This window comes from Mirounga angustirostris, unplaced genomic scaffold (assembly GCF_029215605.1).
Source record: "Mirounga angustirostris isolate CCGP_5_RB_7025 unplaced genomic scaffold, mMirAng1.0.hap1 SCAF_8, whole genome shotgun sequence".
Classification (NCBI taxonomy): domain Eukaryota; kingdom Metazoa; phylum Chordata; class Mammalia; order Carnivora; family Phocidae; genus Mirounga; species Mirounga angustirostris.
The window spans coordinates 128742811-128760583 of NW_026991716.1; the positions used below are offsets into that span (position 1 = coordinate 128742811).

Sequence of the window (17773 nt, forward strand, 5' to 3'; positions counted from 1 at the left end):
CTGTGCACAAAAATAAACAGGCAACTTACTGTCTCAGAGGCCTGCGGGAGCCTGGCCATATGGGGTGAGGAGGAGGAAGCAGGGTTGGGAGTGTGGGGAGGGAGTACCCATGACTCCAGGGCAGGGTCTGATCTCTAGAACAAGCTCAAGTGTGCAGGGAACATGTGGTGACACAGGGAGGAGTCCCTGCCAGGGGTCAGGGGGAAGATCACTTGGGGACACCAAGTGGCACTGGGTGCAGATGGGAATCCGTTTGTGGGTGTTATTACAGAGTCCTACTTACAGCAGACCTCTGGCCACCGGCAGGGCTCGCTGGGAGCAGACCCAGCTCCGGGGACTTTTCCAACAACAATGGGGAGGCTGTGCCCTGCGGGGAGGCACCATAGGCCTGTCCCAGCGACCCCACCTACCAGACGTGGCTGGCAGTGAAGCACCAGGATGGAAGAGATCCTTGGTCAAAGCTGCCTTCATTCCCTTGACCTGAGTGACAGGGCTCGGTGGACTATCATGTGCTGGTACTCACCCGGCCAGTAACAGCTCCAAAACATGGGCCTGCTGCTGGGACCCTGGGAGGAGGCAGAGAGAGATGCCAGGCAAGGGAGATGGATGAGCGAAAGCATGGAATCACCTAATGGTAGAGTGTTGGCAGCTCATGGAGAGTGACCTCTTCTCAAAATTATCAGAGGTTCTTTGAAGTGCAGATTCCAAGCCTTATCTGAGGCAAGCCTAGTGTATCAAACACTCTGCAAGTAGGGCCAGGGAATTAGCATTATTAACAGGTGCCCTAACTGATTGCTAGTTCCACTGCATTGAGAGTAAGAGTCATTCAAGGTTTTGAACCAGGGGAGTGACATGGATGAATGTGCATTTCCCCTCAATTCCTGAGGCCATGGAGAATGCATTCAGGGAGAAGTCTCCGAAGGAAGAGATACTAACTAGCCGGAGAGGCACTGAGCAGGGGCGGGGGTGTGGAACAGGTCAGAGGATGCAGATGAGGAAACCAGAGCTGAACCCGGCGATTGAGTGGACGTGGAGTCAGGTTGAGAGAGGGGTCAGGAGTGACTCTGGGGTCTGGATGTCATGAGCGGCCCTTCCTGTGAGCCCACAGGGCCCCTTGGCACTCAGAAGGTGAGAATCGTTCATCACAGTCCATCCTGTGAAACGTTCAGGAACAAATCAATAAAAGATGATTTCCCTGTAAGATCAAAGTGGAAAATGAACCCCCCCCACACACACACATATACAAAAAACCCTAGAGTGTCTAAGGGGATGCTTTTTAAAATAGTACAGTTTAGAATAAATTTCAACAAAATTGATCTAGGTTTTTTTTTGGCAGTTTTGGCAATTAAAAGGATTCTCTTAGTTATCTGGAATGTTCATTTATAGAGATGCCTCATTTCCCTAATAACATGAGAATATGACCATCCTAGAGCAAAACTTTTAATCTTTAATAAGGGTTAAAGTTGTTATTTAAAGGAACCTTATCTTAGAAGCACTGCATGGAAAGAAAAAATGAGGTTGCATAATCATTTAAATATACATATATATGTATATGTACTAAGAGAATCCAGTGTAAAAGGGTGCCTGAAACAACGCAGGATAGCAAAGCCTTAACGCCAACAATAAAACCATCAGTGGAGGGAGAACCGGAGTGGTCCCGGGGGATCAGTGACACCTGTCAGCGCAAGGCACTCTGTGAAAGTTGGGTTGACACCTGTCCCTTGCAATTTCCCTGGACACTAAAGGCTACTCACTGCAGGTCTCAGGTCCAGGAAGAAGAGTGGATGGTGTGAGTGGCCAGAAGCAATTTCCTGAGGCCCCTCGTCCTTGAGCTGCTGGGAAGTGTCACTGATCACTATGACGAAGCTGCAGGCAGCTCAGTGTGTGGGTCTCCATGGCTCCCATTCTGCTTCCTTTTGACCTTACACCTGAGTCATCTTTTATTTATGTCCTCCCATAGCATTTCCGTAGGATGGTTGTGGTCAACACCATTCATCAACCTCTAATGGGCTCAAATGGAACTCTGAGATCCCCTGGGACATGCCTTGATCTAAGAAAAGAAAAATTGCTAACGGCACTTCTTAAACTAGGAATGTATGTCTTCCCATAAATTGACCTTGTAGAGATATTTGTGGATTCCAATAGGGAAATGACCTTCATAGGTCCATGCACCTTCTCAGCCCTCCCTGCTCCCACCCCCGCCAGCTGATGTCCTCTGCCCACTCCCGCAAGCTCCAGGCCAAGGTCGCCGGGCACAGAATCATGGCTGTGTATCTTGGCTTTTTCCTTCTGCCATTTGTTCATTTATTCGCTGAATATTTATTGCACCCCTGCTTTTTCCAGGCAGGGTGCTGAGTGCTGGAGACACTGCGAACAGACAGTCTGTGCTCTCATGGACTTCCCACCTAAACAAATAATGACACAGTTCTGATTCAGAGGAAACCATAACGTGAGCTCTGGAGAGGCGCTGTGGGGTCTCTGGGCGGCTCTGGCAGGCTCTGTTGCCCGCCCCCCTCCCGTTAATGCAGGTTTCTGGGGTGGGGTGGTGGCACCACCCAGGGGAGGGTAAGCAAGGACTGTGTATTGGACACATCTCTTGACACCCCCTAAACCATACCAATTTACTTAAGCCCTTTGGTGTGGTATCTCCACCTCAGCAGACAGATCCTCTCCCTCTGATCACCCCTGCCCTGGCCTGAGATCCCTTGTGCTCTGCTGCTCACCTAGCTCCTGGCTCCTTCCCTCAGATGGGGTCCCTCTGACCTCAGGCTTAGATCCCCGGGGTGTCAGCAGCCAGAGGTCACCCGGACTGTGAGGAAGATCAGAGCATCCTCCAGCAAAGCCCAGTCATCCTCCCATACAAGCCTTGATTTTTTCTACGACACGCAAATCTCCTTTTTTCTGATGATAAAAGTAAAATACACATAATAATAGTAGCATTTATATAAAATAATTTTTACTTAAGATATTTTACATAAAACATTTATAATAAAAATGACATTTCAGAATTGAATAAAGTTGAAGTTCAATGTATTCCCACCTTTTACATCTACTGCCAGAAATAACCACAGCTTGGTATTTATCCTTCTAGATATGTTTGTGTTAATGCAAACATATATGTATATCTTCATATTGTCCGACATCTTCATATCGTCCTGTAATCAGTTTTTTTTTTCATCTGAATATTCATGGCGGACACTTTCAGGACAGTACGTGTAAATCCTCCTTAACCTTCCCAGGTGCCCAGTATTTCACTGTAGGATGTACCGTAACTTCTCAGTGAATCAGTCCCCCATCAGTGAACGTTTAAATTCTGTCATATTTTGTTGTAATAATCTTGTAGTAATGAATATCCTTATATAGATGGTCCTCAACTTAAGATGGTCCAACTTAACGATTTTTTGACTTTAGAGTGATGTAAAAGCGATATGCGTTCAGTAGAAACTGTACTTGGAATTTTGAATTTGGATCTCTTCCCTGGGCTAGCGATAGGCAGGAGGAGCCTCCCTCGTGATGCTGGACAGCAGTGAGGAGTCAGCCATGATCAGGAGGGTCCAACCATTCTGCACGCATGCAATCATTTCTGTTTCTCACTTTGTGTACAGTATTCGATAAATTACGTGAGATGCTTAACACTTTATTATAAAATAATCTTTGTGTTAGATGATTTTGCCCAGGCTAACGTCAGCATTCTGAGCACGTTTAAACTAGACTAGGCTAACCTGCGATGTTCAGTAGGTTAGGTGTGGTCAATGCATTTTTAACTTAACATATTTTAACTTCCAAAGGGTTTGTCAGGAGGTAACCCCATCATAAGTTGAGGACGACCTATATACACCTCGGTGTCAAATTCTTCTTAGAAAGAGATTTTGGGTCTAATAACATGCATTTTTACTGGATTTTCATACACAATGAAGTGTTCTTCACCACCCCTCACTTAACCCATGGCTGGATGGACTGATGTACTCCATTTGCTTCTAGTATATTCCTCTCTGGGAGCTGTGGTGTAACCCTGCTTCCCACAGGAGACCCCAGTACTTACCTAGAGTGTTTGTTGCTGAATCTGTTTATTCCAGTTGAATTTGTTATTGTAATTGTGTAATTTATTTAATTGGTATATAAACCAAAGAAGTATGAGAGGGAAAGAAAGAGTTGTTAAAAAAAAAAGTTTATGGTACATTTTTCTGATTCCCAACTTGAACCAAAAAAATTTTTAGTAACTAACCACTTACCCCAATCATATCAGATACAGGGCATCAACTGACTCAAACTTCATCAACAATGTGACCATGTTTTCAAGTTCTGTCCTCTCTTGACCTGCCTTGCCAGTATTGTCTCTGGAAAAACATCCCATGGCTGTTTGGTTTATTTGTAAATTGGGTTATTGTTACTTCTTAGAAATACTTAAGAACCAGGCGTGCCTTTTCTAGGGTATCCAATACGACCCACCTCATAAAAGTTGATGTTTAGCCTTTCTTCTCACCCGCCAAGCCCTTGTAAGTTCTTGTAATGCTAACAGAGACACAATCTTCAACCTCCCAGAAGAGAAACAGAAAATCTGGAAATCTCAAGTGTTGCCTTTGAAAGTGAGAGAGTATATACAAATATCCTGTCACTCTCCAACCTAATAGGACATTAGAAATCATTTTACAGCCTCTCCAAAATCTATAAAGTCCTTTATGTAACTGCTGTAGGTATTATTCTTTGTTGGATGTATAGATATACAGGGAAACATATTTCTGTAGGGTTAGCTGTACAGCGATCTCTGATTAAGTCAGAATGAATGAAGAATTAAGCCACAGGGCATTCACTCAACAAATATTTTTTAAGTGCCGACCGCATCCCAGTGGGCTGGTAACTTCTGGGATACAGTGGGTAGTGGGTACCCTGGGGAGAAGTGCCGTCAAGATGCTTGTCATCTAGCTAAAGACTTCCAGCCACTGGGAAATGCACCAATGCACTTTACTCAACGGAGCAAGCACTTCTGGAAATGCTCAGACCACATGTGCACCTGGCCAGTGGAACAAGAGGCAAAAAGGCAACAAGAAAGTTTTCTCATGAAATCTGTGAATTCTCTCAAGGCTTGCCCATGTAATTGAAGTATCCATTTCACTTACCCTGTATGGCATTTGACAAAGCCAGACATCTTGCTGCTGTGTTTTCTCTTCTAGGATATCAATGAGTGCATTCTTGAAAACTATCCTGAGTGTTCCAACCCCAGATTATTTTACATCATTCCATATTTTTGTGGACAGCATCCCAGATGCAGGTAAAGACTAACACAGACTCGTGGCATGCTATGGTGGAGAACGATGGCAGGAAAGCCACCAATTGGCACTGTGTGGGAATCTCTTGCATGCCTAGTCTCTCGGCCTTCTGGAATTCAGGTCATGTTTACTGTTAATCTTTAAAGATTGCATTTGAGACTCTGAGTGCCCTCTAAATGATGAAATTAACAGATTAAGGTCTGACAGAGGCCTTGGGACCACCCCATCAAGATGTGTAACTGGAATGCCAACTGAACCCTTTTTTTAAATTCTGAACTCATAGCTGTCACTGCTCAGCCCATGAGATAGTAAAGACCAGGGGTGAGCACCCACCCTACTCCTCCATAGTGTCTCTACTCCATCTGCAACTGTTCTTGCCCACGTGCCCTATCTAATTGGGTCTGAAAGACCGGGTGCTCACCCCTGAAAGTTAATAGTGTCTCTCTCAGGAGACATACTTAGTAGAAAAATTACTTTCTAGTGATTGCCCCTCAGCCTTACTTGGATGCAAGACCTTCTGTAGAACATGACTGACTCAGATAGTAAGGCTCTCAGAGTGTTGGGCTGCCCACCTCCTGCATCAGCATCTCTGGGGCCCTTGCCGGGATCCTCCACCTCATCACAGTCTCTGAAGTGGGGCGCAGATAATTCTGGGGAGTCTAGTCTAGCTACAATTTAAATCCATTGTACTAGACAAACATGTAGCCTTGAGAAGAAATGGCAGTAATGCAAAATGAACATTATCTTCATGTGGGGGAAAATAAACCCTCTACCAGAAGTGACATTTTCCCCCCCAGAGGGAACATTGATGAGAAGGTCAGTGTGTTCCTGAAAAGACCAAGGGAAGAAACCCTTTCTGAAGGGCAGCTCATCCCTTGTCTTTTCTGTTCGCACTCTGATCACTGCTTAATTACCATGGGCGTTGTTGTTGTTGTTGCTTTGCTGAGTTTACCATAACACAGGACTTTGTTTATGGTCCGGATTCTAGGACTAGAAGTGTCAGTTTTCTGCTTTATCATAAACTTCCTGAGTTCAGGAGGCCTCCCCCTCCAACCCTCACCCCTGTATAAATGTCTCCTGGTGCACGGTCAATGCTTCAGACACTGGGAAGATCTGGGGCCAGATGACTTTCTGTCACAGTGAAGATATTTATTCGGAGAAGCATGATTCTAACTCCCTCAAGTATTTTCTTAAATTATATACTTCCTAATCTTGGGGAGAGCACTTGTGGTGCCTTATCCTGGTACACACATGATGATTTCCAAAACTGTTTCACAACATCCCCCGCTCCACCTTGACAATTACTCGAGCTGGGTAGGCTTGCCCCAATTCCCTTGGATGATGGATGCCGGCCAGGCCTGGAGCCCAGCTCCTGTGACTCCTGTCCTTTCCCACTAACGTAAATGCTGTTAGCTCGGAGCTCTGCCTTGCAAATGAGATTAGGCTGTTTTCCTTCTGTAATTTAAGAAAAAAAAAATTGTCTTTAAACTCTTTAAAAAAGAATAAGATGAGCAAACATGACCTGATACCTATTTTGATTTCGATAGAAATACCGTATCAGTACGTTTCATGATTTCAAAACCCCTCGCTTTATTGGTTTGCTCCTTCTATTAAAAAGCCATTCTAATGGCCCCTTGATTAGCGTTTATAGGACCTTACTGCCTGTGTCTGTATCCTCCTTCTAACAAATATTTCGGCCAGGCCCCCTGAGGCCCTGGGCGAGGCAGTGCCAACCTGTGAACATGGTAGAGGTCAGAAGGGGGGAAAGGCTAGTGGCAACGGGAAGACCCCTGGAGGTGGCCACATCAGGCCTGGTCCTTGAAGGAAATGGGATTTGGACTCAATCAAACGGCGGTGGGTGGGTAGAAGAGATACCTTTTCAGCATGTTGTTGCCACATTTTGAAAATGAATCTCTAATTGAAAAATCATTTTTATATCCATAAAGGGAGCCTGGTGAGTGGGCCCTTGAAAGAGCAAAACTGAACGTGAATGAAAACTTCCTGCTTGTGGGGATTCTCGAAGAGTTAGAAGATGTGCTGCTTTTACTGGAAAGATTTTTACCTCATTACTTCAAGGGTGTGCTCAGTATCTACAAAGACCCAGGTAACTCCCTTTGTAGAGGCTCTTTGGCATTTTGAGGGTTACTCACCTTGAACGGGACTCGGGCCAATAAAGGAGGGAAATCTGTTCATGAAGAGAGGTTGCCGCTGGCTTGCAGAGGAAGGGTAGAATCACGAGCTATCGATGCCAAAAACTGGAGCTTCGGGTCCCAACCTAAACTTGCCATGTTTGAAAGCCCCGATGGTTCCATTTCTCCCTTTGGAAAGTGCAACTGGCAACATCTGCATGGACCTTGTCCTGAGCGTGTTGCCAGAATGCGCCAGCGAACAGACGTGTACATGTTGGGAGTCCACTGATGGAAACAGGAATGTGAAGGAACCACAGCTTAATACCCTTTCTGGGCCCTACTTCCATTTGCCAAAGCACTCTGGCATATAAAATTTTGGCAATAGAATAGAGGGGCAAATTGAAAATGCAATTATGATTTTACTCTAATAAATGGAGTGGTTTCCAAATAGAAGCAAGAAATGGAATGCAGCAGGGCAATCGCAGAGGTTGCCCATAGAAATATAATTACTTTCAGAAATCCATCATTTATTGTTCTCATCATTACTTGATCCTGAAGGTCAAACAACATCGTTCATTTCCTCTTCTCCTTAATCTGCTGCTGCCACCACAAGCCTTGCATACTTATTCACCGGTCTCTCTGTTGTTTTGTCTTGTCGTCCTGAAATGGGAGGTGGCCTTGCGCTTTGTAGAACTGAGGAGCAGATCGAAAGGTCCCCCAAACGCAGCCCTGCTGCCTCCCGGTCCTCCGCCGGGCAGGGACCCCATGCCACACCCGCGTCGTTGGCACGTAGCGATGCCCACGTGAACTCGGCTTTGCCTGGAGCAGCCCTGGATCCTGTTACCTGAGGTGGCCACCCCCGGGGGTTTGCAGGAGGAACATGGCTGGCGGGTGGGTGCTGCCCGGGTCTCTCAGCTCTGTCATTCAGAGATACATTCCGACACACCTGCATGCAGGACCATGACCGCAGCCCTTCACGCGTGCCCTGCGGGTGTGTCCCCTCAACAGGAAATGGGGTGTGAATAGCTAGAAGCAGAAGAAACCGCGGTCACTTTTTGAAACCAGGCCTTCCTTGGCCCCTTCGACAGTGGCAAATTTAAAGAATTTCAAGAGCCGTGCTGTGACCCATTTTTAGCTCCGGAAGATAACATAAACTGGAGTCTTTGTGCAAGGTGGGGTGTTACTCTAAATTAGACCTTTTTGAAGACCAGGCTTAGATCATTCATTGTTATTTCCACTCTTCTGCGTTGTATTGTAGAGCATGTGTGGGTGCGCACGCATGTGTGGGATACGCAGTGTGAGATGAAAGGTGAGCGAGATCCTGCAGACACGTAGTTGTCAAAACAAATGAATGCCCTCTTGTCCCCACATTTGAGAAGAGTTTTGGTGACTCTACATCACACACATCGTCCGTCCTCAGACCAGGAACTGCTGTCGTTCATGGGTGCCAGAGCCCAGTACGTGGGAAGTCGGCATCTGGGGTGTAGCCCCGAGAACTTGGGTGAGGGTACTTTTATCTTTGTTCTTCTTAAATACAAATAAACCACAAATCAAAACCTTAGCCCGAGGAGCCCACTTACCTGCTGTTGTCAGAATCTACCATCTTGACTTCTCAGCTATTTTCTCCATATTAGCTACGTGACTTCTCAGAAATTGGGCCTTGGTCCCATGATCTATAAGCATGTTAGTTAAAGTAGAACGTATTTCTGAAAACTGAGTTACTGTTAGCTCTTTTGACGTTAGCCGTGATCTTTCCACCTATAATTTCAAGATTTTTGTCCTTTTGAGTTTGGCATAGCGGTATATTAAATCCCCTGAGGCTTGCTGCCTTGGAGAGGGTAAGGGTTGTCTGGTACTCCTGTGTGGCGGGATGAAAGATTTCTATAAGGCCAGAATCGGCACATGACCAGTTCACACAGCCCAGTGGTATCCGTGGTTAAGATAGTGAAATATGTCTATACTGCCCACGGCACCCACCCTCCAGGTACACCTACCCCCCCCCCATTCCAACAGTGAAGTCACAAAGGGGGTCATTCATGGGCATGGAGGGAGTCTTCAGAACTCTGGCCTGGGGCTACACTCAGCAGGAGAACTCTAAATTCAGGGCCTGAGTGGAGCTGGTCGCCACTTACTTGGAATCCCACCACCCCAGCATCACAGTGTGCATACAGCAAATCGAACCCTTGAGTGACTGCTCACGGCTTTCCACCATGCTCTGTGGTCTTTTGGGCATCTTCTGGAGAGATTCTTCTGTGGTGACGCTAAAGGCCAAGCAGTCCCACAGCTGCTCTGTCTCAAGGATCGCCATATTCCCTGGGCCAGGGAACAGGAGAGGAGCGCATCCTCCTGGCCCACTTCTCAATACGATTTAGCCTTGATGAAACCGAGGAACCTGTAGTAGGTTCTCGTGGCCAGCACATTGGGGTCAGCCAGGTGAAAGCAAGTCCCTTGAGTGAATTCATACCAGAGCTGCCTCGTCAGCACGTTTAGTCTAAATTCTCGGATTACAGAGCCTGGAAATCATTGTTCTTGCCCTTTATTGAAGAATTTTATAGCTGAAGAGCCTAGAGAACAGAGGGAAGAAAAACTGAAAATCTTAGACACCGAGGGATCTAGAGACCCTTAAATCATTGTAGATTAACCGGCCACAGAGCTGGATTGAGGTGCAGACACTTCACTGGCCATTTTTTCTTTGGTGCTTGTCCTGTTGTTTTGAAAAATGTAGGTGTGTGCTGATTTTTAGTAAGCCCCCTCTAGCAATACAAAACGTATTTAGACCCGTCTCATTACCGAAGAGAAAGCACTAGCAGCAGTGACTGTTTGGGGAGCTAGTAAAAATAGTAAGGTCTGGTAGTCAAATGGGTTTTTGCTTATTCTAGATAGGAATGATATTCCTTAATTCCTTCCGGATAGTACTGCTTGTTTCCATAACCTACCGCATAAGGAAGTTAATAACCTCACTACATAATAGTTTGACTCTTTGCCCCTACCTTGTTCATTTCTTACAGGAAAGTATGCTGACAAGTAAATTTGTCACCTACCAAGAATGTTTGAGAAACTTAATTTTTAGGAATTAAAAAAAAATATTTTGTATTAATGTATGCATTCTATGGAGACCCATTTAGCATATCTCAAAAGAAATTTATACTAGTAAGTACTCAAGAGGAAAATAAAAAAAAAAAATGAGTTTTGGCATGTGAATAACCAAGAGAATATGCTCAGATGTTTCTCACCAGCCAGGGGAGGGTAGTTGTTGATGTGGAGGCGAGTACCCCGGAGAGAGCACTCAGTAAACGCCACCCAGCCTTGGCTTGAGTTTGAATTAGGGAGAACCGAGCCCCAGACAGGTATACTGGGTAAGAGGAGCTGACCTCTCTTGTTCAGCCTACACAGTCTGATTTGTTGATTTATTAATCTTGATTATATTGGCTCATTACTTACCTTTTCAAAATGAGAAACTGGAGCCGGTCCAGAGAAGTGGAGCGGCTGATCCATAGTCACCCACCAAAATGTGGAAGTAAGGGGCGGAAATCACCTGTTCCTGAAGCCATGAGTATTGTGTTCGTGAATGCTTTTTCTCCTTTGTTCTTAAAAACTGACACGCTGTGACCCACCAATGTTTTTCTTAGTCATAATTTCTGTAGGAGCTAAAATCACAGTGGTGTTAGAAACCAAAATAAGTAAGTAAATTAATTAAAGACCGAGAACATGTGAATATCTGTGATAGGAACAGTCCTTAAATGAGTGTCCCCTGGCTGAGCAAATCACCCAGCTGTTATAGTTCAGTAGCGCCACCTAGCATCCAGACATTGGAACTGTATTACCTAACGTTAACCCCCATTACCTTTCTCCTTTCTGGAGACTTGAAAGCTCATGTGTCCAACTCTTTCCCCTTGTATCTTAAAATACTTTCCATTACCAGCGTTACATTAGTATTCATTTTCAACTTTTTTCCATTACAAATGTAAACATTGGTGCCACAGTAGGGAATTTACTAGACTTTTGTGGGCTGCCTTGAGACTCTCACCACCAACTATTACAAAGGAAAAATGTGTAATTCCAAACAAATGACTTATATACTAACTCTGCAGAGTTCATTCATAAACTGGGTGCTTTGTTTTTTTTAAATGTTCTTATTTAAATATTTTTGTAAACAATGATAGATTACAAATTTAAATATCATTTTTTACTATGCATGAATGCTATTTAGACCTCTCAGTAGGAGTACAGTAATGTATGCTGAGTCCATATGCATTGCAGTATTTAAATCTGAGGACATTTACATAGAAAATTATAGCAAATGTGTAGAAGAGAAAATTTAATATAGTATGCTACAGGAAAAATTCAAGTTTTCCTCCATCTCTCAATAAAAATACCAGGCTGGGTTAAAACAAATACTAAGTGATTAAAGCTTGGCCTATGTATCCTAAAGAACAGCCATTCTTTAAGGAAAGAACACTGAGTTGAGAGTTACAGGATCCTCTAAGCCTCTTTCTGCCACGTTCTGCCCATATGACTCAGGGTAAATGCATATTTGGTGGCTGATCTCTAAAGGCTGCATTATTATGATATTAAAGCATCAAGCAGAATACTTTAAGGCTTCATGTTCTACCTTTTGTTGGTTTGCACAATTATAGGGTACTTGCCCTCCTAAAAGCAAGAATCCTTGGACAGCCCCCATTGCCTTGATAATTTCCAAGTTTAGTTATGGTGGCTGTCGCCACCTACAGGGCATGACAGAATCCTAGATGGAGGGTTATTGGTTCAGAATCCTCTCTTGGCTATAGCTAGCGATATTGAGGTGACCAGCTCAAACTCTCTGGTCACGGTGTCCATCCCTTTCTTTCCGTACCATATGCATTTCTGTCGAGAAGAGCACAGAGCACAGAATCTGGAGTAGACAGCCTGGGTGCTAGGTATAATTCCTCTAAGCCTCAGTCTCCCCATCTGTATAAAATGCATAAATAATACAATCTACTTCTCAGGGTTGTCATGAGACACAACTGATCCAATCCATGTAAAGCCCTAAGCCCAGAGCTTCACATATGATAAGAATTAATAATTAGCTATTAGCTTGCCAACCACATCACAGGAGAAAGTGTGAGAAACAGGACATCGGGCTGTCTTCGTAACTTCTACATTTTGAAAGAGAGAGAGAATATATGACGAGCCTTGACTTATTTTGACAGTTATAGCTGACCTATAAAATTGCATCAAATCGTGTTTTTGACTTAAGAGGAGGGGAACAATTAAATTCTGGCTAATACCCTATTTCTGGAACAATTATAGGGAATAAGTGTATTGGAAATATCACTACAGTGACACCTTCAGAAGCTGAAAACACACATCATCCAAGTCATTGAGGATTTTTTTTTAGTTATCCATTTGTATGCCCGAACTCTTGCCAGAATTATCAGGGAGTTAAGATTTCAACTTTAAATGAAAGCCTCTGTTGAGATATGATTGGGTGCAATTATCATTAACTTGTGCTGAATGTTGAATTTTTCAGACTGTTATATATCATGGTATTTAGTAGATATAGGATGGGTGTCCAGAGATTTAATGGATTTTATTCTAAGTAAGTCCCTAAGATTCAGTTCTTGAAAAGCCTTTATAGTTTGTTTCCCATGTGCAAAATTCACTTCAGGTTGCTGTTAATAAACTTTGTCCAGCAGGTGGCAGTGTCTCCACTTTCTCAAGGACTTGCCCGTAGTTTCCTGATAGAGTTTGCCTCTGCAGACAGGAGTTTACATAATGCCTGAACACAGATGTATAATTATGCCCAATTTGGGGACTAAAAACGGGATCCCAAATATCAAAAGGATTCCAAGTACAATTCATTGCAGTATTCCAAACTACGTTATAGGAGAGCCATTGTGGTGGGTGAGAGTAGAGGGAGTTTTACAATCAAATAAGTTTATGTAGGTTTAAATATATACATATATTACTGTAAACTCTGGTTTTGTAAAAATAATCCATCATTCTGCAATGTCTGGATTAAACCGATGCTGTCTTTCATCTTTAATTCCCACTGTTATTTCCCACTTCTTATTGCTTTTGTGCTACAACAAAACTCAAAAAATTTCTGGAACCTCATAGAGATACAATTTATGGCTGGGAGGAATTCAGGCTATCCATTTACAGAGACCAATGAAGTTGTTCAAAGAACTCAACTGTCATTTATAAAAATAGGACTCTTCTTGCTATTGGTTCATCTGCCATCGGTATTCTCCATGAAGATTTCTTTGTTTGCCAGCCATGTCCTGGGTTCAGATACTAATCATATTGGTACTAGATTGTGTGTGTGTGTGTGTGTGTGTGTGTGCGCGCGCGCGCGCATTTGCGTTCAAACAACCAGACTCATTATAGCACAGTCATCTCGGAGTGAATAGCCTTGGGTCAGAAAAGCAGTAACAGTTCGTGAATGATAATAATTTGCATAGCAGTTTACAGTTTCTAAAGCACTTTCATATAGATAGCTCATTGGATTCTTCACAAATCCTCTGAAGTTGAGGAAGACAAAGTCTTTGTCTCGTTTTCTAAACAAGGAAGCTGAGATTCAAGGAGATTGAGCCACCTGCCCACAGTGACCTAAATCCTAAGTGACCACAGACATTCAAGCTTCTGTCCCTGGAACCACCACTGACACCATAAACCTCTGACCTCCTAAAGATTCTTCATATTTAATCACTAACTCAGAGGTTAGCAGGTATTAAGCATATGTATTGCAGTTGAAGGTAAGAGCTTAAGAAGTATGTATACATCTGACCCATTTCAACTATAATTGTTCATTTTATTGGAAATAATAATGACCTTGAATTCTGTATTTTTAAATGTATTTTTCACTTGCTAATTAATTTGCTCTTGCTTTGGTACCATCCCTCCTCCAGGAGAAAGCATCTTCAATTTTATTATTTTAGAATAACAGGGAAATAGGACTTAAGTCACATTGATTTTCTAGTAATAGCTTTCCAAAAATATTTCTCTTCTGTGAAAAGTAGCATTTAAATAGCAGATATAAGCCAAAAATACCAGAAGAATTCAACAAACATATTCAGCAAATGTTTGAGGGTCTGCAATACGCCAGTGATGGGGAAGGGTGCTATAAAGATCAAGAAAGCCTGAGAGCCATCACAAACAGGGCTGGGGAGTACTTCCTAGGGAAAATATTCGTGCCAAGCCTGGAAGGGTACATAGGCTTTCATCAGACGGACATGGAGGGAGGAATCCCAGGTAGGAAAATAACATGAGTGTAGGCATGGAGGGGTGAAGGCGCAGAAGCACCTGGGATGTGGGAGGCACGGGGGTGGTCCAGCCCACGCTGGCCCTTGCCTGCTGACCCTGCCTCTTGGAGCTGGGGGCCCCCATTCCCCACAGCTCAGTCACCCTGCTGCTGAGACAGTCCTGCCCAAGGCAGGAAGAGTATCAGCAGCCTCCACTCTCCGTGTGGTACAACCTGGACCTGGAACTGAGTCACTCATACCAATCTCAGAAACTGTGGCCAAGCCACAGTTACCAGAGGGCCATGTGTCAACCTCCCACTCCCGCCCCCACTTTCCCTGCCTTCTGCCAAGCCTGACCACCACCCAAGGATCCCTCACTTCCTAGCAGTGCGTCAGGAGACTGCCAGGTCCCCAAGTTCCTAGCACTAGGGTTCTTCCTCCTTGCTCTCTTCCCGTCTCCCAACCTAAGATCCAGCCATCCTCTAGGCCGGGGACACCCATTGGCTGCATGCCTGGCACTGGCCCAGGGGCTCCCACCACACGTCTACAGACACCAGCCACTGCCCTGCCTGATCTCCCAGATTCAGCCCTTTGCCCACCAGCAGGGACTCCCTGTCTGGTCCCAGTTACTCCCTGACCCAGGTCTGAGCTTGCTGTGCCCCCAGCACCGCCTCTGGTCTTCATGGCCTCCCTGGCTGGAAGCCCTTGGGATCATTCTTCTAGAACTGTCTCCCTCAGCCCCTGCCCCCACACCACACACCCTGAGAAGTCGATCTCCTCTGAGTCCCAGCCTCATCCTCTGGAGAGCCCTGGATGCCCCCCACAGTGTGGCCAGGCATGGGGGTGTGCAGTTTTCTCTCTTATGATTCATTTCCCCAAGCGAAAAGCTGGCTAACAGTATCTGGGCGTGTGGTGAAGGTATCAGCATTCTTCTGTGTTTAGAGGTGAATTTCTTCTACTTGAGAATTTAATCACTTCTCCTTTGAGCAGTTTTTAGTTGAGCTTGACAGGAATATGCTTTGCATTGAGTAAGAGCATTACTAAAGGGGGGGATTAGTCACCATACATTTCAATTTTTTGGACTTTCCTGATAACTCCACAAAGCTGAAATGCTTCCACAGCCTGAGCAAAGAAGATTAAAGAAAGACCTGACCCCCAGGGGTGATAGTTGATCCTCATAAAAGACCCTGTGGTCTTACTGATCTTTCATGCTCAAACTGCCAACTCCCTGCCCACACCATGGATTCCTGTGGTGATGCGCAGAAGGCCCAGACAGAGAACTTCAGAACTTTGTACCTTGGCTCATGGCCTAGCCTCTCTGACATTCTTTGCTTATAAACGTACCCCCAGCTGGGGCAAAGTACAATCTTTACCCATTTTGCATGACTCAACATTTTACAATGGAAGCTTCTATTTTTGTTCAGCTAAGTCTTTGTCAAATAAAAATATCATCTCCTGATCTGTATTCTTTTTAACACTTCACACATTTTTCGTCAACATAGAATGCTCTAGCTTTTCACATCTTGCAAATGGTGTCAAACTATGAAAAGAATACAGCGAAAAACTCCAAACATACTCTTGCAGAGAACATTGCTGCTTTTTGTGGTTCCTTGTGGGTTATATTAAGCACCTTTATTTCATTGTCCACAAACCCAGGGAGAAAGCCAGCATCATTCCCCACTGATGAAAATAGGGAAGTTTTGCTTGTCAAGTGGAAGTTTCAGATACTCTGACTGGAAAGTCTTAGCAGCCGGTGTTCATCATGTGCTCTGAGGGCCTTGTGCTTTATTGTCACCACCAGACAATGGTGGGGCTGTTTTTCCAAAACATGTGTTCCTAGATTTTACTTCCCTGTTTTTAAACTGTATTTATTAAAGGGATATGTGTATAAAATTAAAAATCCAATAGCACAAAAAGATGTATAATGAAAAGCAGCAGCTTCCTATTCCATCCCTCCCCACCACAGAGTTTGATTTTCCAGAAGCAAATGCTCTGAGCACAGTTAGCTGTTTCTTCTGATAATCACTACACTACTTGTAACTAGTATGCACAGGGTGCTATTTCTTGATTGATTTCTTCGAGACATTATGTAATTTTCTTATTCCACCACCCTCACCTCTACTTCCTCCTCTGTTCCCCATCCTCCTAATATGGTTGTATCCACATTTTAGATGTGTAGTCCTGTTTACACTACTGTGACTATATACATTTTATGGACTGCTGATCCAAATCGTACACCATAGTTATATTTCATTTCTTGCTCAATTGATTGTTTTTCCTGGAATTAATTCTTGCCTCAGTTTTTTAAATTTGTTTAGATTTATTTGTACCTATCAAAATTTTCATATATGCTGTTACCTCCGTTGTAGCAATACTATTTTTGATATTTTCAGTATTATTATCAGATAAGAACATTAGTTCCATTTGCCACCCCTACCCCCTGCCTCCAGGACACCTTCCCTTCTTCCCGCCCAGAGCTCTCTAACCTCCTGTTTCAATCTGGGCTGATTATTCAGAAGCTCCCTGCAACTTCCCTTTAACACACATCTGTATTGGATTCCTGGTCTCCTGAATCCCAAAGATCCTGTTTCTAGACTTAATCATTCATTTTACTTCAAGATATTCCCACGTTGCTTCCTGATAATAGGTGTGTGGGAAGTAAATGTATCGAGTCATTGAATGTCTAAAGAGCTTAGTGTTCTATCTCACTTGATTGCCAGTTTGGCTGGATATGGATTTCTTCATACATGAATTCCATTTTTCACTTCTTTCTCTATGTATTTCTCAGACTCTCTCTCTCTCTCTCTCTCTCTGGGGTCTTCCCTGTATTCCTCTTATGAACTTTTACAACAACATGCCTCAGTTTGCTGAGTACTCAAGCTTTATACACACACACACACACACACAGGTTTTATATATGTGTATATATATATATTTATAGTTACTTTTTTCAATTTTTTAAACATGCAGTGTTTTATTAGTGTTTATTAGCTTCAGGTGTACAATATACTGATTCAACAATTTTATACATCACCTGGAGCTCATCACCTCAAGTGCAGTCCTTAATCCCCATCACCTATTTAACCCATCCCCCACCCCACCCCCTCTGGTAACCATCAGTTTGTTCTCTATAATTAAGAGTCTGTTTTTTGAT

At 43.9% G+C, this 17773-nt stretch overlaps 1 protein-coding gene across 3 annotated transcripts in view; it reads left to right on the forward strand.

The window, feature by feature from the left end:
* The window catches only part of UST (uronyl 2-sulfotransferase), a 331357-nt gene that overhangs the window by 240424 nt on the left and 73160 nt on the right, over window positions 1-17773 (forward strand). For all 3 annotated transcript variants that reach the window (XM_045865722.3, XM_064598203.1, XM_045865721.3), the window contains exons 6-7: window positions 5172-5269; window positions 7214-7371. In XM_045865722.3, coding sequence (XP_045721678.1) covers window positions 5172-5269; window positions 7214-7371 — 256 coding nt within the window. The remainder of the gene's footprint in view (window positions 1-5171; window positions 5270-7213; window positions 7372-17773) is intronic.